Below are 20,306 nucleotides of genomic sequence, written 5' to 3' on the forward strand. Positions count from 1 at the left end.
ACCACAGAGGAACTGGCTCACAGCAGTAGTCAGAACTGCAAGTTGCAGTGATTAGCCCCTTGGCAAACCTGCAGTTTGTTCTTCTCCAGATTACATTATTTGTTTTCCCTCCAGCCCTGAACTTTTTCTTCGCTGAACATGGGCCCACTGCAGGGCCAGAATATGCAGAGGGGAGGAGATGTGCGACCTAACCCAGTCCCCAGCCAAGAGGGATGCTCAGGTGAAGAGGAGCACAAACTAGGCTGGGGGCAAATACTTATTTTTTGTGAATCCTGAAGGACAGAATTAAGTCAGGGGGAAAAGTTTAACTGGCACGGTTTCAAGAGAAAAGTAACCATTACTGCTCTTTGTCAGGATTTAATCTGCTCTGTTACCTGCAGGAGGGGTAGAAACCATTCTGTCCTATTCATGGATCCCAGACAGCTCACTGGAAAAGTGCTGGTGTGCAGTTTTGGGTTTAGGTGCCTTATACATCCTTTTTCTGTAGCTGGCCTGGTACAAGCTTTGCTGACTCAGAACCATGCTGATCAGAGGTTCAGTTCTGATGGGCTTGTTGTTTTAACTCCTTACCAATGATGTGCACAAATAATCTTTTAAAATGACCATTAAAAGAAAACTGGCTGAGAATGAGTTTAAGGAACAGAGTGGTAAAGCCACTGTTACAATTTTACTTTACAGATTTACTGCTAACAGCTCTTCCACTGTATTAAGTATTTACTTTACCACGGATGATTCATGCGTGCATTTGAAGATTAAGAATCAAACAAGAGGAGGCTCTAAGGAATAGATTATAAAATCCAAAGGATGGAATCTGCTTCAGCTGCAAAATGCTTGTGTAACTAGGCTTACCCTTATGGACAGTGTAAGCAAGGAAAGGAAGATGATATTCAGGAACCCCAGACCCAGGAGTACCAGGCATAATCCAGCCCCTGAAGGCCTCTGTTTGCACCACGTCTACACTACAGCACAGCTTTGTGATTTGCCTAATCCCAGCTCTCACTCCTTCTGAGGTCTGGCCCCTAAATCTTTTCTTGTTAACCTGTTTGAACTCTGCAAACAGAAAATCCTTACGTCCAGCCAAGCATGGTCCTACTGATGAAGTGAGTCTGGCAGAACAGCGATCATTTCTGCCTATGTGGGAATTTAAAATAGCACAAGCTCAGCAATTTGCTGTCATAGCTCAAGAACAAGTTAGTAGTGGGTAACAGCTCTTGCTTGCTGGTAGACTGTTAAGTCTGTTTTCCAGTTTCAAACTGCTCGTTTCCTCCCAGATGCTTTTTCAAAATTGAGGTAATTCTTCATATACGTTAAGATTAAATAAATAAATAATTCTCTGCTTTATGTGCATTAAGCATACTAAAATAAGTCATAAAACTGTTCTGTGAATGGTAAAGCAGTCCAAAGGAGATTGTTCCAGTAGTTACAAACAGCTGCTGTTCGCAACTTGGAAGTTGCTGCCACAATGCCTGCAGGAAATGAAATATTCTCTAACTTCAGAAGGATTGTGGCAGATTGTTTTACCAAAGCAAACAAGTCCATTCGTATGAAGAGCGATGGCCTAAGAACCTGTCGGTAGATGGCACTGGAGCAGCACGGGAGGTATCCGTAGGGAAAAACTTAGTGAGACCTCTCCCGTTGTATTCGTGTAATAACAGCCCCTCTATGCTGCTCCTCCCTCGTGGGCTCCATCTGAACGCCGTGCATGTCGTGTTAGACCTCACAGTGTTAGGAAACAGCTCGGCAAAAATGCAGGAGAATACCACAAAGTGCTCTTCCCGAAGCAGGTAAGAGTGACAAACATCAGAATTTATAAAAGATACGCTTGGATGCTACAGCTGGCAAACCGAGATGACCTCTCCACAAAAGCACAGAGCATGTATCCTACCACATTTTTTACAAGACCAACAGCAGCAGAATTATTTTAAGATTTACATTACCCTTGCAGTCCTCCTCAGGTGCTGTGACTGTCATACTAGCTTGCATTTGTGCAATGCCTAGAGCTCATCTTCCTCTTTGACCAAACTTTGTTAGACACACCCCCCACAAATGAGACCTATCTGTCCCGTTCTGGGATTCCTGCATAACTTTATTTTTGTTTAAATCAAGTCTGTCACTTTTACTCCAAGCAGGGATGAAATAAAAGGCCACTCACTATCTCAGGCATTGTTAGCCATGATGCTTGTGGCTTCTCCCAACAGTAGCTAGAAAGCAGCGTTTAAGCCAAGCCTCAGCTTGGCTCAGAGACCTTGGACTAACTCAGCCTAACGACAGCTGCCCAAGGGCTGCTGGAAGCAAGGAAGTCTGGAACAAAGCCTCCAAGATCAGTTCTGCTGATGCCTAAAACCTTGGGGGCAACTAAAAGAAACTTGGACTCTTCACAGACTTGTGTAGGTGTTTACAGCTCTCTTCAGATCCTCCTCCCTTGTCTGAGCAGGGAGATAAGTCAGAAGGACTCTTCCCACTCTCAGCTGAGGGGCTGCTGTCTCCACTCCACCCCTAAGATAGAAGTGACTGTGCAAACCATCCTGGTTGATCTCAATGTAAAACACAGCTCACCAGTTTAAATTATCTTTTACAGAAAGTGGTGTAATTTCAACAAGCCACTCTGGCAATTTAAATACTTCTTAGTTGTGTCTTTATTGTATCTATCTGACTTGATTCATAAGCTTTCACAAAAGCTTATGAAGTAAGGACTTAACTTTACAGACTGGAGTTTTATTATAAATGAGAGCAGCAGAAAGTTCCCATGAAATGCAAAGGAGCTACTTGTATCCCTATCAGTGCCTTTTCACTTTCACTAGGATCCTGCTGCCACTTCAGAGAGGAGATACAGAAAGCAACTGCAGACATCTGTGGGTCTCTGTCTGACAGATTTCCTGTTATATATATGTTTGATACACAGTGTCTCCAGAATTTCTCATCTGTCCTATTCATGCTCTTCAAAATAATAAAAAAACCCACCCAAGTAAAACCCCATTATTATTGGCTACCAGAGATTTTATTAATAATAAAAAGAACAAAAAGCTTTTACAAATCAATCCAGCAAGTGTGCTACTGAACACCTTGGGAGAACTGAAATTCAAACCAGTGCTTTTCAGTGTTAGAGCTGCTGCTAACACTCACACATAAGCCACATGACCATCTGTTCGGAGTAATTTTGAAATGCACTGTGCAAGCTGTATTTTACACAGGCTTGCACTAAGGAGGACTGATCTCATCCTAAATCATAAACTAAACAGAATAAGACCTCATTAATTTGTGGAAAGAAGATTTAAAAGAAAACCCAAAGTTGGGCTCACCAGCTCTAGAATAATGAATCTGTTCACCAAATCTCTTTTTTTATTATTTGAACAAAATACCCTGTTTTCTTTCAACAGGAGGTCACTGGCAAACAGGTGGGACCAGGGGAATGCTCTGCAGCTCAGGTATGTTTATTCCAGCAGAGCAGCTCTGAGGACAGGACAGGGTGAGAAAGCACTGTGCAGCCAGTTAGGTTGGCCAGCCTCTCCTGGCATCCATGGCAGCAGAGCAGAACAGAGGCCAGAGCAATGCCAGTACAAGGCACAGAGGCCTAACTCTGGGAAACAGCTAGAGCAGAGCCAGATGCAAGAGCCTAATGCTTAGCATGTGAGTTCTGAGGAGATACTGAGGAGTCTGAGAGGGTATTATTTTTATTGCTGCTTTATTGGTTGGACTGGAGTTGTTTGTCTTTTAGAAAAATGCTTTTAAAAATCACCTTGTGCCAGCTTCCATTTTTTTAGGCATAGACTAGAATTTATGACTCCATGTAAGCTTATTTTTGATGATTTATTTTGCAACCCCATGAGCAGGAAAAACAGAGTTTAAGATTTATTCCCTTTGAGTTACTAGTAGGAGAAAAATGCCTAATTTGTTAATGATCAAGATTGTTCAATTCAATTCCAAAAGGTTTTGGTAGCAGGGGAGGACTGTAGGGCTGGCTCCTCTAGAAGCTTCCCCCATGTCCAGCAGAGCCAGTGCCAGCCAACTCCAGGATGGACCCAGCTCTGGCAAAGGCTGAACCCATCAGTGATTGTTGCAGTACCTCTTCCTTTAAGAAAAGCTATTTTACAGAAGTAACTGTGGCCAGAGAGGAGTGAGAATATGTGAGAGAAACAACTCTGCAGACACCAAGGTCAGTGAAGAATGAGGGGCAGGAGGTGCTCCAGGCACCAGAGCAGGTATTCCCCTGCAGCCCATGGTGAAGATCATGGTGAGGCAGCTAAGCCCTGCAGCCCATGGAGGAATCCCAGGCTGGAGCAGGTGGATGCCTGAAAGGAGGCTGTGGCCTCTATGGGAAGCCCATGCTGGAGCAGGCTGCTGGCAGGGACCTGCAGACCTGTGGAGAGAGGAGTCACGCTGGAGCAGGTTTGGTGGCAGGACTTGTGACCCCATGGGGGATCCATGCAGGAGCAGCCTGTTCCTGAAGGACTGCATCCTGTGGAAAGGGAGCCACACTGGAGCAGCTCATGGAGATCTGCAGCCCATGGGATGGACTCACTCATTGAGCAAGGGAAGGACTCCTCTCCCTGAGCAGCAGCAGAAACAACCTGTGGTGACTGCAACCCCCATTCCCCACTGAGGGGGGAGGGAGGAGGTAGGGAATTGGGAATAAAGCCAAGACTGGTAAAGAGGGAGGGGTGGAGGAAAGGTATTTTTAGGATTTGTTTTGCTCATTATCCTACTCTGATATTGATTGGTAATAAATTCAACTGATTTCCCTAAGTCGAGTCTGTTTTGCCCATGACAGTAATCGGTGAGTGATCTCCCCCCATCCTTATCTCAACTCATGAGTTTTCATTGCATTTTCTCTCCTCTGTACAGCTGTGGGTGAGAGTGACTGAGCAACTTTGGTGGGCACCTGGCATTTAGGCAGGGTCAAACTGCCACAAACATCAAAGAAGACATATAGGAAACAGAAGGAATATAAAACCTTGCGTCTTCTCAAAAGCTTAGGAATTTGGCTACTCTAAATGAAAAGGAAAGAATCCAAAAACCAAAACAAACCTACTCTAATAGAAATGTGCCTCACAAATAAATTGGTATTAAAACAATACGGGGTCAGTTCTTTCAGCCATTATACTGCAGTCACCTCTAACATGAAATATATAAGTAATTTAATCTTATGCAAACACAAATCAACACGGAAAGCAGAATGTTCTATCTAAGTGAAACGGCAGGGAGAAAACAGTTATCTGCAATGGAATTTGGCATGGACATGAACATTAGTACCCCAGGCTCTTTTATGATAACAAAAGGTCTGCCACCCAGTTTTACATCAAGTTAAAAATAAGGCAGCTTTATGCCTGATAAAACTGTGCTGAGACATTGCAGTTGGACCCGGACTCCTCGCAGACTCACAGCACTGTGCACATTGAAGCATGCATCATTACAAAGCATCTCAAGTGAATACAAAGGGAAGACAAAAAGTAAAGCTGGAGGAACTGGTACTAAATGAACGAAAACTTGAACTAGACATCCTAGATCTGAGACTATCTAGCCCTGTTCTGACTCAGACCTTGAAGCTCCCTAGTGAATGACCTTTCACCTTCAGTGGGTGCAGGGTAACAAGCTTCTTTCAGCCAACTGACCAGAAGACCAGAGCACATCAGCACAGTGCTGCAATACTGTGTCCATTTGGAGCTCATCAGCAAAAAAAAAAAAAAATCTCCAAAATATGGACATACTGGAATAGGCCTAGAAGAGGAAAATCAAGTTGTTTGGTGCAGAACAACATTTATTCAAGGAGCGGCTCAGAGAACTGGGTCTCTTCAGTCTTAAAAAGAGAAGATGAAGGGGAGACATTACTACTGCCTACATCTACCTGATCAGAGGTAGGACAATGGAGCCAGAGTCTTCTTGGAAGAGCCTGGCAACAGGACAAAAAATGAAAAATGCAAGTTGGAACACTGGAAATTCAGATTATATACTAGGATTTTTTATTCACTGTTTGTTTACCATGACAGTGGTCAAACATTGGAACACTGTCCAGAAAGGCAGTGGAACTGCCATCTCCGGAGGTGTTCAAGACCAGACTGGACAGAGCCCTAAGGAATACCTGTTTTGGGCAGATGCTGGACTGGATGGACCTATGGACATTTCATTCAGCATGGCAAGGTATAGAGCAAAGAATGAAAGCATAAGAGGAAGTAAGAACTACATATCCTTCACTATCTACCAGTGTCACTGAGAATTTGGAGGCTGGCTGAGGCCTATGGTTGTTACTCACCAAGGAGGGAAAGCTCAGCCAGACACAACCAGTAAGGGGAGAGTTATATGGTTTGCAGCTATGGAGTCATATATTCCATCTAGAGATACATGCACACATCTGAAACTGTTGGAGTCATTATGTAACTTACTACCCACAAGTAATGGTTTTTACTCTTTTGATTTGAATAGAATTTTTTTGCTTTCCTGGTCTGACCTCATCTATATTCCTCAGCTATCAAAACAACAAGGTTTTGATAGCTCTCAGCTATCAAAACAACAAGGTTTCCACATACAAAAAAGTTCTCAGCACCTATGAGGCTCTAGCTAACAGAGAACCATTCACTGTAGTTCAGGAATCCTACACTCTCTACAATACCTTTAGAAAACACCTAAAGCCTCATAACAAAGACTACATCTGTGTTCCTGCTCACTGACATAATTCACTTCTGCACTCATGTGAAACACCAAGCTTCCTTAGAAGCCAAAGCAAAGTCTGAGAATTTCCCAGCAACTTAAAACCACTTGGACATAAAGACAGAACCATGTTTCTTTGACCTTCTCTAACATAAACACATAGCAGTACTGCATTATTAAAAATCAACAAAACCAAACATGCAGAGCAGTAACATGATAACTCTTTCAAACTTTTTCAAAGCAAAACATCACCATGCTTTCCTTGGAAGAAAATGAGAGAACAAACACACACAGAGCAAATGTTACTCAGCTTGAAAAACAGATGATTAGAATGAGCTGAAATGTTGTGTGATAAGAATGCTTTAAGCAGCTCTACAGAATAGATGGCAAGTCTACCTCTCTCTCTGCCTGGCCCAGAGGCTATCAGCTAGACTATCATTTACACGAGGCTTAAGGCTTAGGGAAAAACTTGCCGGATTGCCAGTGACTTAAAGCATCCTGGGGTCCACCCACGTGGTACAGAAACCTCAAACATTTCATGCAGGCAAACCCACCACACTGAGCAGAGTCTGAAAACTTCCTCCTGCCAACACTACTTTGCCAGAATGGGATCTGTTTGCTAGAGTGTGGTATAATCACTGTGTGAAAAATTTTGTGATCCCTAAGCAAGTTATTTGGTCTGTCTGCTTCAGTTCCCTGCTGTAACAAGAGAACAGTATTACTTACCTCTCACTCTCTGCTCAGTTTATGAGCATCAGTAACTAATGTTTGATACCAGTAAATGCCAGAAGGCATGCTGGACTACGTGTTCAAAAAAGAGAGTACCAAATGCTTCATATCCCTATTTTTTTCCCATTTGAAGTAAAAAGCTGGCTGGACAAATGTTATAGAAGTTATTTTTTTCCCATGTGCATCCTGAACTACTTCATTCAGCGCTGTGAGCAGGAAGAAGGAGTTCTGGGAGCTCACCTGCAGTTTCAATGCAAGGATATGGAGGAGGAGGTTTCTGCCATTTTCCATTTGCATCCTTCATATGAGATCTGTCTGAAGCAAATGTCTTCAAGTACAAATCTGCTCCAATCATTCTGATTTTTCTAAAAACAAAATGCAAAATTGTATTAAAAGATGCATGTACACAATACTGCACCAATCACTCAGAATAAGAGCACTTTCCTCTCCTCAAGTAGCACTAATGTTATTAAATACACTAACCAGCAACGTTGGGCCAAGTTGTTAACATGAAACTACAGTAGGAAAGAAAAGGGCTTTTGATGACTAAGGCAAAGAGCTTTAGAAAAGTAACACAATGCATTTATTTTACTGGAGTATAGTAAAGAACCTTCTGTCACTATGCATACACAAAAAGCATTTAAACTTTGATTTCATGAAATAACATCCATAGTCTTTATATTTCATGTCATCACCTGTGAAACTGTGGACGAAGGCTGTCATCCAACCTAAAGGCCTCCACACTGTACACATCAAAAGGACATGGAAACGGCAACACTGTGTCAAGATCATAAATGAAGTTCTGCTCCCCACTGGAAAGATGAAGTAGAATAACATGGTAGTCCTGGGAAGAAGGGGCATTGCCATTAGTTCAACAGCAGTTAATAAGAAACTGGCACAGAGAGTGTTAAAAAAAAAAAGGATTCCTAAAAGCATAAGTTCAGATCCATTTTTTAAAGCCTGCTTGCTGTCCTTGAATATTAAGCCTGTAACATTTCTGGCACCAGGAGAGAGATTTCCTAATGTCTATCTTGCCCGTCTACTCTTCCAGAAACCTTGCTATACTCCACATTTCTTTGCAGTCTCCTTTGATTTAAGCTGAAAGAGCAAACTGAAGTATACGCTATTCCTAAGAAAACAGAAAATCTCTCTCATGTTCCACACCAAACCACAAAAGTTGTTTGGTTAAGCATTTTCTATTTGACCCAGTCATAAATAAACTGACAAGATAAAATGATATAACATTAAAGTTACCTAGTGATCTCTTCTAATAAGAGATTTTGTACCTGTTGCAGTAACACGGTCTGTGAATTTGAGTGTCGAGTGTTCAGCTGCCAGAAGCACCTGAAAAACCAGCACACCACTGAAAAACCAGTGAACAGCTCGTATCAGGAGGACCACAGGAGTAAGACATTTTTTCCCAGCTTCAAGAGCTGCTACAGGAAATTATCTGTGGGTACTACATCACACTTTTTCAAGGCAACAATTTTATCAAGACTTTTGGATTATTCAGTGCAGTTTTACTCCTTAACTTGTAAGAAACACAGGTGGAGGTTTGAGGACACTGCAGTTACTGACATTATGTGTCAGGTATGTGCACTGCTGCTTTCCAAAATTAAATTGAAGGTAGCCCTTAACAACTTACTTAAATTTACATTGAATCCACTCACAAAACGGGTTGAGCACTGTCTTTTGACACTCTCAATATTAAAACGACAATGAAATTTGAATTAAAAAGATTTGGCCAATCTACTTCACCAGACCAATATACATAAACAGCTGTATTCAACAGTATTTAGAAAAACCCATTAGAGAGTATAAGAAAAATTAGTTTACAAGCTTTACACAACTTATCGTCCACTGAAATGTCAAAGTTAAAAGACCTTTGAACCCATTAATTTTTATGAGACATCCACATTCTGCCATGGCTTTTCTTGACTCTGCTATTCCCTTTTAGGTCTTCTCTGTAGCACTTGGATCTCTTTTTAAACCAAACCTTTTTTTTTTGGTACTGTAAAGCTACCAATATTTTGGAAGAAAGTGAGTGATTCAGAAATCAGAAAACTTAACAAGTTTGCAGATTACTCTGCAGAACTTCAGAAACAGAAATTGCCACAAGAAATAGTTTTTTCTGTGCCAGATAACTGAAAGGACTCTATAATGATACCAAGGAATTCTGCATCAGCAATTACTGAACTACATTAACTGATCAAATGACACTTCAAAGCCACTGTTTATGGGTCAGCTTAACTGCTGACACTTGAATAAACATATAACTTACACTCTTCTATCACCTGGCAGGCCTACATAAATATGTTTATCCATCTACTTCTTACAAGTACAGTCATCTACCTACAATACTACAGAGTTGGCAGCCTCAATATCCAGATAATAGTTTTCACAAATCTATTATGCATTCTTACTCTAATTAAGACTTGTCACCTATAGGTTTTACTGACTGTCCTGCTATTAATTTATGAGGGATGGTACAAAGGAGCACCAGATTTAGGCTATTTATAAATCTATTGTAAAATAATTATAAATATGAATGCAAATCTATGCAATGTGTGAAGTTGGAAGGGACTTAAGGAGGTCATCTGGTCCAACCTCTTGCTCAATGACACTCTCCTAAAGCAAACTGCCCAGGACTGTGTCTGGATAGCTGCTAAAAATCTCTAAGCATGGAGATTCCACAACCCCTCTGAGCAACCTCCTCCAGTGCTCCATCACCCTCAGAGTAAAAAGTGTTCCTTTATGCTCAGATGGAACAGATTGTTACGTGCCCATGCGTGATCCTGCAGCTATCAACTACAGAGGCACACACTTCAAAATAATTGAGAGTAATGAATGCCTTACCCAGACAACAGGCTCATCTCCATGTCCAGATTTCTGCTTCCAGAGTGGAATCTGAAAGTTATAAATGAACCTGAAGTGAATAAAACCTTTCAGATTAATACAGATGCATTTCAGGTAAATTGGCTATTTCTTTGCTAACCTATCAATTTCCTCAGCTTACATATCTCCTGAAGTAAGAAATTTTTTTCTAGTTTCTCTCTCAGGAGCACGACATTGGAGATACTATTCGGGGCCACATTAAAAAGAAGTGTGATGGAATCACCATCCCTGAAAACACCCAAAAGACTTGAGGATATAGTTTAGTGGTGAACATAGCGGTGCCAGGTTAACAGTTAGACTTGATGGTCTTAGAGGTCTTCTCCAACCTTATGATTATTAATGGTTCTATGATTTCATAAAGATAACTATTCTCCTAAATTGACAGATTACAGACAGAATTACTCCCACAGCTCACAGGGACACCATGCCTCATTCTACTGTCCTGAATGCAGTGCATAATTAACAGATCTCACGTGGTGTGGTTGGCACACCTCTGAGCCAAAGTGAGCTACAAGACGGGTTTGGACTGTATCTCACCTACAGGCTGGGCTAAAGGCTCACTCCCCAACACTGGGCTATGGTCGGAATCGCTGGGACCATTCTCACCTACACTGGGCTGCGGTCTGAAGGCCCGAGCCTTTCGCTAGCTGGCTCTGATCACATCCCATTGACTCACCATCCTTTTATCATTGGATATGAAAACAGCATAAAATTCTTCTAAAGGGTACCGATCCCGACTCCTGATGTAGTCACAAAGCTTCCAAACATTTTCTTCGCTGCAAAACACAAAATCGGTTATTTATTTTGTTGTCCTCCAACTTCATTTTTCGTGACGAGAAAGGAGCCCAGGAGTGTGACCAGCCCACAGCCGCACCATGCCCGCCGGTGGCTCCGGCCGTCCCGGCGCCTTACGGCGGTGCGAGGGGCACCGGCTCGGCCGTCCCCGTCTCCCTTACCAGTAGCAGCTGGTGTAGGTGCAGGCGGGGCGGGGCGGCACCGCCGCCTCATAACCGGCCTCGGGCCGCGCCATGGCCGGTCTGAGCGGGGCTGAGGGCGGCGCAGGAAGCGCTGGGCCCGGTGGCGGCAGCGGCTAGGCCGTTCCCGAGGAAACCGCAGCCATCCCGGCTCGGCGCGGGCACTTCGCGGGTACGGCCGGAGCGGCGGCCGGAGGCGCAGGGACCCCCGAGCAGGGCGGGACGAGGCGGGACGAGGCGGGGCCGCCGAGCCAGCCCCGCCCCGCGCCGCCGGCGCAGCGCTCCGAGTTTTCGGCGCCAAACGTCTGGGGCGCGGGAGCCGCAGTGCGCCGCGTGCCCTTCCGCCGCGCGGGCCGGGAGTAGCGGCCGCAGGGACGAGCGGAGCGGGAGGGAGCGCGGCGGAGGGATCCGGGCGGCGCGCACGGCCGGCGGGCGCGGGGCCGCGTCCCCCCTCGCCATGGTGGTCCTGCGGAGCAGCGCTGCCCGTCCGCCCCGCATGGCTGCCCGCGACAGCCGCTGTCGCCGGCCCCCCTTCGACCTCCTGGACTCCAGCTCCGAGTTCATTTCCCTGGAGGCCCCCGCGCTCAGAAGCCACCGCGTATGGACGCGCTCCGGGTCCGCCAGGGCCGCGGTATCCAGGGGCTCCAGGAGAGCCGAGGAGGCCGTGAGTGCAGGGTGGGGGTGGGGCGAGCACGGCCTGGCGGGCCGCGCCGGGCTGCGGGCCCGGAGAGGCGGCGGGGAGGAGCCGCCGCTGGCCGGGAGCTGCTGGGAGCAGCGGAGAACGCGCTGCGGAGTGGTGTTCCGTGGAGGGAGAAAACAGGGGAGAACCGAGTGTTTGGGGCAGGCGGCTGCGGCTGGGGGTGTGTGAAGAAGCAGCCGGCCCGCCCTCCGTTCCCGGCCGCCCGCGGCTAAAAGGGGGCTCGGCGCAAGCCCTGGTCCGGGGGCCGTGGCAGCGTGCTGAGAGCCGCTCTTTGGGAATACAAACCTGCATCGCCTCGTGGTCATTCCCCATCCCCGTTTATTTTGGTTCAATTCCATATCTGAAAAAGTTACCTTGGAAAGATCTTAGACAGCTCTTTGCTTTAGTTGCAGTAATGCTTTTAGAGCGCTCTCTGTTTAGGTGACAAAAATGCATCAAAACCGACGGGACACGAAATATAATGGGACCTCTGAGTGCGTTCTGGTTGGCCCGAAGGGCCTGCTAAAGTACTCCTTGGTCAATTGTATCCAAATAGACTTTGGATGCTCTAAAGAAGAAAATGTTTAGAAATCGGGGCTCATTTGTACTTTAATAAAGTGCATAACCTAAACCAGTGAAAATGTTACTTGGAGCTTTCTATAATCTTGATCTGCCCTACTAGAAGATGGTAAAGGACAGATACCAAGTGGCCTGTGCTCTCTGCATCTTAGCATTGCAGCTGTAACAACTGAATAATTTCACTTTCTATTGTTTTTAACATAGCTTTCAAAAAACTAAAACTTTCCTCTGCTATTTCTAAGTCAGGCTCTACTCTGCAGGCTGTCCTGCATTTCTGTGACAAATAAAGGCAGACCAGATCCGACTCAGAAGTGGTCTGCTCTTCAGGGGAGCCCTACCTTGGAGTGATGCTTCTCAAAGACTCTGTTTCCTTCCAGCAGAAGTCTTTCAGGAGTCTCAGTTGTATGAATTAATTTTATATTTTATATTTTGTGCCATTCAAGACTACTGAATTAAAAAGGGAAAAGTCCTTGCAGTGGTGGGTTTTTTTACCCCCCCTTACAAAGAGTCGTGGAATCTTCTTAAAGATCACTGCTTTGTTTTTGCAGTTTCCACTAGAAATGGTTGTCAGGAGCTCGTTCAGCCTTTGCCCAGGAGAGAAGGCTGTGCAGCATTAGGCAGATAACACTGCTGGCATGTGTTCTCAGTGTGGAAAACAGGAATGAGGAAACTAAATGTAGAGTCATCCCTGAAACCAAAGCAGAATCGTTGTTATGAAACTGGTTGCAAGGTTGTTCTTTTGTTTGGGTTTGTTTGTTTTTTGGGGTTTTTTTCCTTCCTTTTTGTAGACCTTTCCTGTACTTTGAGCGTGAAGTCATCACCCCATTTGTAGGATGCTGGGCTCTGCTGGGGGTTTTAACTGTTGAGATAATGTAGAAGTGCTCCATCTGAGAGAGATCATGAGAACTGGTGCTAGCTTCATGTTCAAGTCCTGATGCCTCTTTCCTGTCTTGATGTGCAAGGACGTGGTAGTGGCAGCTTTTGGGTTTTTTTTCTGATACCAGCATATGTCGTTATTCAGCTCATTTCATCCCTAGACAGTAAGAAGCATACAACAGGAGTTATAAGGTTATCAAACATTTGCTGGTTTTATTCTCTTCCAGGTTTCCAGTCCCATTAAGTTTCATGAGTGAGTCTGGCAGTGAGATCCAAAGTGGCTGCTAGCCCTTTAGAAGCCCTGTATCTCCAGGTCTATAACCCTAGTTGGAGGGTTATAATTCCCAAAGCTGAACAAGTTTGTTCTTGTGACCTATATTTGAGGGCAGTGTGCTCCAGAGTTCCCTTTTTATCTGGGCATTCTGACCTGTATCAGAAACAATGTGGCCAGCAGGACCAGGACAGTGATTGCTGTGCTCGGCAGTGGTGAGGCCATACCTTGAATCCGGTGTCTAGTTCTGGCCTCTCATGACAAGAAAGACATTGAGGTGTTAGAATGTGTCCTGAGAAAGACTACAGAGCTGGGAAAGGTCTGGAAAGTAAGTAATATGAAAAGCAGATGAGAGGTGAGGGTATTTAAGCTGGAGAAAAGGAGACTCAGGGAAGATCTTATCACCCTCTACAGCTACCTGAAAGGAGGTTGTGGGTGATCAATCTCTCCTCTCAGGTAACCTGTGACAGGCCAAGAGGACATAGCCTCTGGCTGCACCAGGAAAGGTTCAGGTTGGACATCAGGAAGAAATTTTTCACAAAAGGTGGTTGAGTCTTGGAACAGGCTGCGCAGGGAAAGTGGCGTTACCACCCCTGGTAGTGGTCAAGGAGTAACTGGATGTGGCACTTAGTGCTGTGGGATCTCATTGGGGCCTGCAGAAGTGTGGGTGTCCAAGTGGTGTAGCAGGTCACTGACTGTTTCCTCCTGGATTATGGGGGCTTCATTCTGCTCTCTGTCCCTGTCTGAGTATCACGAGGACTGCTGGTCTTACTGTTGAAGATTGAGGCAAAGTAGTTCTGCCTTTTCCTCATGCATTGCCATGTGTTTGCCTGTGCAACAAGTGAAGGATGGAGATTCTCTTTAGTCTTCCTTTTCTTGCTGATGTATTTTTAAAAATGTTTTGTGTCGTCTTTTACAGCAGTAGTCAGATTAAATTCTGTTTGGGCTGTGGCCCTGGTAATTTTCTCCCTGCATAACCTCTCGACATCTTTGTGGTCCTTCTTCACTCATCATCTCCATCAATCAGTGGAATTACTGCTTGGTAACATTAGTGTGAAGAAGTAGAAAAATCCAGTCTGTTTTCTGCCCTTTTTAGTATGAGATTTAGTTTGGCATACTCGCAATGAGACCTTCAGTTGTAAATGGAACAAGCTGCTTCCCGCAGTCATCACAGCTTTCCTCACACAGTACAAGTCAATAGCATCCTCCTTGCAGAAACATCAATGTGAACAAGATGAACATCCATGAAGATCTCTGTCCTGAGTTCCCTTTGGTTTTCTGTGGATAAATGCTACCCTCTGGAAAGAAGTCTTTTTATATGCCTCTGAATGCCATTATAAATGAAACAGAAACAATACTAGGATTTTTTTTGTTGTTGCATTAAAGCTATAGAAATCTAGCAGAAATGAACCCCCTTAGGCTCCAGCTGCTTCTCAGAGATCAGAAGAGCTGGCTGCAGCTGGACCTAAGGTCTGATTATAGCCCATTGGACACTATCTGCCTGGCTGAGTTCAGCAGGAACTTAAAGGATCCAGACTGGCAAATAGTGCTGGTGATTGAAGTGACAGGAAAGCAGATTCTGAATTGCTGGTGGTAAATGCACCAGCTACAGAGTGTTAATATGTGCTGTTACAGAAGGAATAGTGACAGATCTATTAGCAGTAGATCTAAGTGAATATTCCCAGGTCTGCTCCAAGACAATTGGGAAGCACAAAGCTCACCTAAAGGTGTCCCTTCGGAGACAAGGAGTGACACAGTCCATCAGCTGATCCAAAGCAAGCAGAGGGGCTTTCCTCTTTCTCTATTGTTTTGCTTATTTGGTTGGTTGTTGTTTTGGGTGTTTTTTGCCCCAAACCCCTCATTTTGTAGTGCAATTTTTGGCCCTTCTCAAGGGGCGGAACAACTGCACATTATAGGTGAGATTTTGATTACTGGGGTCACTGAACCAAATTTGAAATCAAAGATTCTGGGTTTTTTTTGGAAATCTGGTGTGTTTTTTTCATCAGAGCTACTTCTTGATGCAGAAGTGGTTAGAGGTTTCCCTGCCATTAGTTGCAACTCTCTTGAATCAGGAGTGTAACAGACTAAACTTGATCAAATGAGGCAACAGGTGGTTCAGATAAATACATTCTTCCTTCTTTTCCTAGAAATTTTCCTCTGGCAACATTGAATGTTTCAATGGACACTCTTTAAGATCGATGAGAAAAAACATGCAGCGCTGTTCAGATTCTAGCTTTGACAAAAGCATGGAAATATTAAGTGAAAATGTCAATCGACACTTTTCGAGGTATTGTATTTCTCGGTGTTCAATCTCTATTTAAGCCACAGAATGAAAAGCAAAAGTGAAAGCATGCACAGTGAGTCACATCATGATAAATCTACAGCTAAAAACCCACAAGGGAATATGAATATGTTAATGTGTCAGTGTCTTAGGACTAGAAACACTCTTCTTAGTAAAAGTGTTCTGCTTCTATAAAAGGCATGTATCTCCTCCCAGGTCCTTGGAGATCTCTCCTTCACTTTGGTTACTGAGATATTACCTGCTCTGTTGAGACATCAAGATGAGCAAGATGTGAAATAACTGTCCTTAGAGAGCTGCGTGCATATGGTACACAGCAGACTTGGGATCCAGATCTTCCCTGGAGTCTACAGGCTTTTCTTTGCATGACATAGAGCACCAGATTAAAGTTCCCCAGTGCTGAGGGGGAAATGTGCAATGCAATGTGATTCAATACTTTTGTACAGTGCTTCTAATACAATTCTGTTCTCCTTTCTTCTCCTCTCTTTCTTAATGTAGGCAGTTGGCAAAGCCAAAATCAGGCCCAAAAAAGGAAGACTATAAAGAAGGTAAGTAGTGATAATTCCTTAGGATTCATTTTTAACCAGCTTTCTGAGAAGGATTGCATTTGGTCATTTTGTCCATTTTCCTTGGCCCCAGAAATGTCTGAACTCATCAGCCAAAATCACCTGTGGGAATAGATATAACAAAGATAGGAATTTCCAGTGAGTTTTTTGAAAAGATGTAGGTGCAAATAGGAGGAGATGCTAATAATTCCTTTCAGGCTTGGGAAGCATGCAGTGTGAATTCCTGAATTTTTAGGCCTTAAAGAATCAGTTCCTTGGCTCATGTTTCTTTGTGTCAGTGATTTTCTGGCATCTGCAGAACTGGTTACCTTTGCATGTTAACTATAAATCAGTCTTTCAGGTAGGAGGGGATATTGCAGTACTGTACACAAGTCTGTTATCAAGTAATTCAGTCATGAGATGCACACTAGTGTGGGGAAGGTGTCCTGAAGTTGAGCATTTCACCTCTGAACCAACTTGTCATGCTGAGTACATAAGCAAGCTTGGTGCTTTGAGGCCACTTTGTGGCAGCTGGGAAAATTCTTTAGCTCCAGGCAGCACTGTGCCAGGTACAGGCTGAATGTGGGAAGGGACCCAAAATGCACTTTGTGTGTAGTAACTCAAGTTCTTCTTGGGCAATGTAAATTATTATTTACTGAGCTCAAAGTCAGGTTTATAGTTGGTGGTGATGAGATCAAACCTACCTACCTGTATTTAAAATGGCACGGTGGTACATCTGTTACTCTCACTGACCTCTCTTAACTATTGTAATGATAGTACAAGTAATGAATCCGTAGCAAAGGATGCTATCTGGTAAATATTGGGCAGATCTCTTTTAAAGAAAGCAGAGCTCTTGCTTTAGTTCTTGTGGTTTTGAGTTCTTTACATTGACGAGTTTATCTTGAGGCATTTCTTGTCTTCTAGGGTTTTTGTGTCATGGTGCAGAAAATGAAAATTATGTATGCTTAGACAGTGTACCAAAACCAGGCATCTTTAGAAGAGACCTCTCACATAAGCAATTTTTAGAAAACACTGTTAGATAAATTTTACATGAATGGAGGGAAAACACCTTAGAGGTAGGCATTTGTTGTTTTCACTTTTGCGGAGAGAGCTAACTGGAATAAATTTGCCTCCTACGTGGAACAAAAGCTGGGTGTTTGTTTTAATCAGCTTGGCTTTCCAGTCTACTAAAAAGCTGCTATACAAATCAGACTTTTAAATATGTAGTTTAAGCAGAAGTATTTTAAGTTGAATGCTGTGATCATGAAAATAACTTTCAATCCAGTATTTAATTTTTTTAAATAAAAGGTGGGGGGTTTTACATTTTCCTAGAACAAGAGTGAAATAAAGGGACTGACATATTTTCCATCACAGAAATGTTTATGTATTATTGCATTTTAGTGTCCAGAACACTGAAGACCAGAGCTGATACAAAAGCTGCAGAGCAAGTCCATGAAGAAAATGGAGATTTGGAGGTTCGCCGCAGCTGCAGACTTCGACAAAACCGTTACACCAATACAAATGAATCTGTTTTGTTTGACAAACTTATAACAAAGTAAGGAGCTTTTTCTCACCATCTTGCAAAGCTACTACCATGAGCCTTATTAGCAACCCTTTGTACTATGGCAAAATATTGGTTAGGAACTTTCTCCTTCTTTTGACAACAGGAAAAGGTAGCAAATAGCAGCAAGAGCTATTTGCATTCACTGGTTAGGCTGAGACTTCCTATGAGCTGCTATGTATGTGCTATATCTGAGTGATCAGATGTTAGGAAGAAATTATTTACTGTGAGGGTGGTGAGGCACTTAAATAGGTTGCCTGGAGTAGCTGTGGATGCCCCCTCCCTGGAAGTGTTCAAGGTCAGGTTGGGGCTTTGAGCAACCTGGTCTGGTATGTATGGGCTGGGTTGGTTTATGTGTTGTGAACCAAAACAATCAGTTTACATTATGACTTTTAGTAGATTTAACTTAAGATACTAGGGAAAGTTGGACACTGGCAAAATGAAGCAATCCAAGTGTTTCTGCCTGTCTGTGGCTTAATTCACTCTGTGAAGCCCAAAATGAAATTTGTTTTCTGAAAGGTTTGCAAAGTGTAACAGCAGTAAGACGTTGTGTCTAGCATAAGTAGTCATTGAAAATCAACGTGAAATTTAAATAGCAGTGTAGAGACGCAATCTGTTGTCTGAAGAAGGCTGTGAACCAAGTGACTCAGTGCTATCATGCAGAGCAACCTAAGTGCTATGAACAACTGCCATAATTTCTTTGTTAATTTACTGTGATCTTGAGAATTCTTTTTTCCTACTAAAATAGTTGGAGTTTTTTACTGTGTTCATCAAGAGGAGGAAATAATTCTAAAAACAATGCATATACTTGCATATGCATATACTTGGACATACTCATACATTTGTTCTTAATTCTCTCTATAAAAAAGTAAACATTTGACCTAATTTTTAAGTAGCATTAAAAAATTTAGCTAAGTGTCAATGACTTGCACTGTGCACGCTGTATTAAAATATGATGGTTGTGTGCTGTTCTAAATAGGCTTTTTCTGCACTTGCCTATTTTTGCTTTCATCAACTTTGTACCTTAGTACTGCAGAAGCAGTCTTGCAAAAAATGGATGACATGGAGAAGATGCGTAGACGGCGAAGGATGGGAGACCTGGAGGAGTTCCACGACACAGAAGAAGTAGATACTAATTTATTTTGCTGTTTTTATATAAGTAGAGTATTTAACATAGGGAGATGATTTCCCTGCCCCAGAGGATCTCATGTTTAAATAATAGACAGCAGTCATATTTCTACTCTTGCAGTTTTGCTTTATTAAATTATGTTAGTCCACTGTCCTTTTGAATGGCAGTCACTTTGTTTTCTAAACGTCATCTTAGCCTGCTATCATAGATTTTTTTTTTTTTTTGTTTGGATCTGCATTCCTATTTTAGAGTGGAAACCCTTGTTATTAATCTTATTAATCCTGGTTTCCAGAATTATGTTCCTGTTCTCTCTTGCTGTACAATAATTAAATCTTCTGTGTATATGGAGTGCCTTGATAATGATACTGTATAGACATCAAATACGCCCACAGGTTTTCTGCTTATTTGTGACTGGTCTTTCATATTTCTTTTTTATTTTTTTAAGGAAAGCCTTGATATGGAAAGGACTGATGAAGAAATAGCTGATAATCAAGGTAGCATTGTTGTATAAGCCTGTTTTAAGTTTTCTTGACTGTGTTCTAGCCAAAAGCTTTGTCTTAAATAATTGAGGGGGGATTAACTACTGGGTATTTTTCATGTATTGAAAAGAATTTGTGCTGCTACTGACATTAGAAGCCACAGTCACAGACTCTAGGGCTGTACTATAGTGAGCTCAAAACAAGTTTTCAGAGGAAAAGAGAAGTTGTTGTTTATCCAAAGCGCTTATGGCAGGAAAGGTTGTGGACTGGTAGAAATACATGTGATGTAGTGCATTCTGAATTTAATATAATTTGCAACAGTACTTAAACAGTGCATTGTAATGTTGATGTGCAGGGGGTTCCTCAGAAGAAAGCGAAGCCAAAGAAGATGATGGTGAAGACACTCGAAAGCGTTACTCCTTTCGGCAGAGGAAAACTGTTGAGCGCTATCAAGCTCCATTGCAAAGTAGGTTATAGGCACAACTTGTCTTAAGAGCTAACTTCTTGCATGGAAGTGAGAGTGTTGTGGGGTTTTTTAAGAAGGAAAATACATACACTCACTCAACTTCTATTCAGATATCTTACCGGCAGTTTTGTTAAATGCATATAGCCTCTGTGCATTCTATTTATTTGCTTTTTGGCATCCTT

General features: G+C 43.1%; 2 protein-coding genes across 8 annotated transcripts in view; one reads left to right on the forward strand and one right to left on the reverse strand.

The window, feature by feature from the left end:
- NTAQ1 (N-terminal glutamine amidase 1) overlaps nucleotides 1–11,436 on the reverse strand; it is a 34,357-nt gene extending 22,921 nt beyond the window's left edge. For 2 of the 5 annotated variants that reach the window (XM_068182015.1, XM_068181986.1), the window contains exons 1-5: nucleotides 11,223–11,435; nucleotides 10,943–11,042; nucleotides 10,228–10,278; nucleotides 8,067–8,215; nucleotides 7,612–7,736 (exon numbers count right to left, since the gene is read on the reverse strand). In XM_068182015.1, coding sequence (XP_068038116.1) covers nucleotides 7,612–7,736; nucleotides 8,067–8,215; nucleotides 10,228–10,278; nucleotides 10,943–11,042; nucleotides 11,223–11,296 — 499 coding nt within the window. In that variant the 5' untranslated portion in view covers nucleotides 11,297–11,435. Of the gene's footprint in view, nucleotides 1–90; nucleotides 5,888–7,611; nucleotides 7,737–8,066; nucleotides 8,216–8,657; nucleotides 8,716–10,227; nucleotides 10,279–10,872; nucleotides 11,043–11,222 lie in introns of those variants that run through there. The other 3 variants (XM_068182022.1, XM_068182006.1, XM_068181996.1) reach the window with 3 other exon arrangements.
- Nucleotides 1–20,306, forward strand: part of ATAD2 (ATPase family AAA domain containing 2) — a 158,523-nt gene that overhangs the window by 116,740 nt on the left and 21,477 nt on the right. Inside the window, exons 1-7 of one of the 3 annotated variants that reach the window (XM_068181775.1) lie at nucleotides 11,284–11,412; nucleotides 15,793–15,932; nucleotides 16,443–16,492; nucleotides 17,891–18,044; nucleotides 19,079–19,175; nucleotides 19,625–19,673; nucleotides 20,014–20,124. In XM_068181775.1, the coding sequence (XP_068037876.1) occupies nucleotides 15,844–15,932; nucleotides 16,443–16,492; nucleotides 17,891–18,044; nucleotides 19,079–19,175; nucleotides 19,625–19,673; nucleotides 20,014–20,124 (550 nt within the window). In that variant the 5' untranslated portion in view covers nucleotides 11,284–11,412; nucleotides 15,793–15,843. Of the gene's footprint in view, nucleotides 1–11,283; nucleotides 11,413–11,555; nucleotides 11,905–15,792; nucleotides 15,933–16,442; nucleotides 16,493–17,890; nucleotides 18,045–19,078; nucleotides 19,176–19,624; nucleotides 19,674–20,013; nucleotides 20,125–20,306 lie in introns of those variants that run through there. The other 2 variants (XM_068181766.1, XM_068181783.1) reach the window with 2 other exon arrangements.

This window comes from Anomalospiza imberbis, chromosome 1, assembly GCF_031753505.1.
Source record: "Anomalospiza imberbis isolate Cuckoo-Finch-1a 21T00152 chromosome 1, ASM3175350v1, whole genome shotgun sequence".
Classification (NCBI taxonomy): domain Eukaryota; kingdom Metazoa; phylum Chordata; class Aves; order Passeriformes; family Viduidae; genus Anomalospiza; species Anomalospiza imberbis.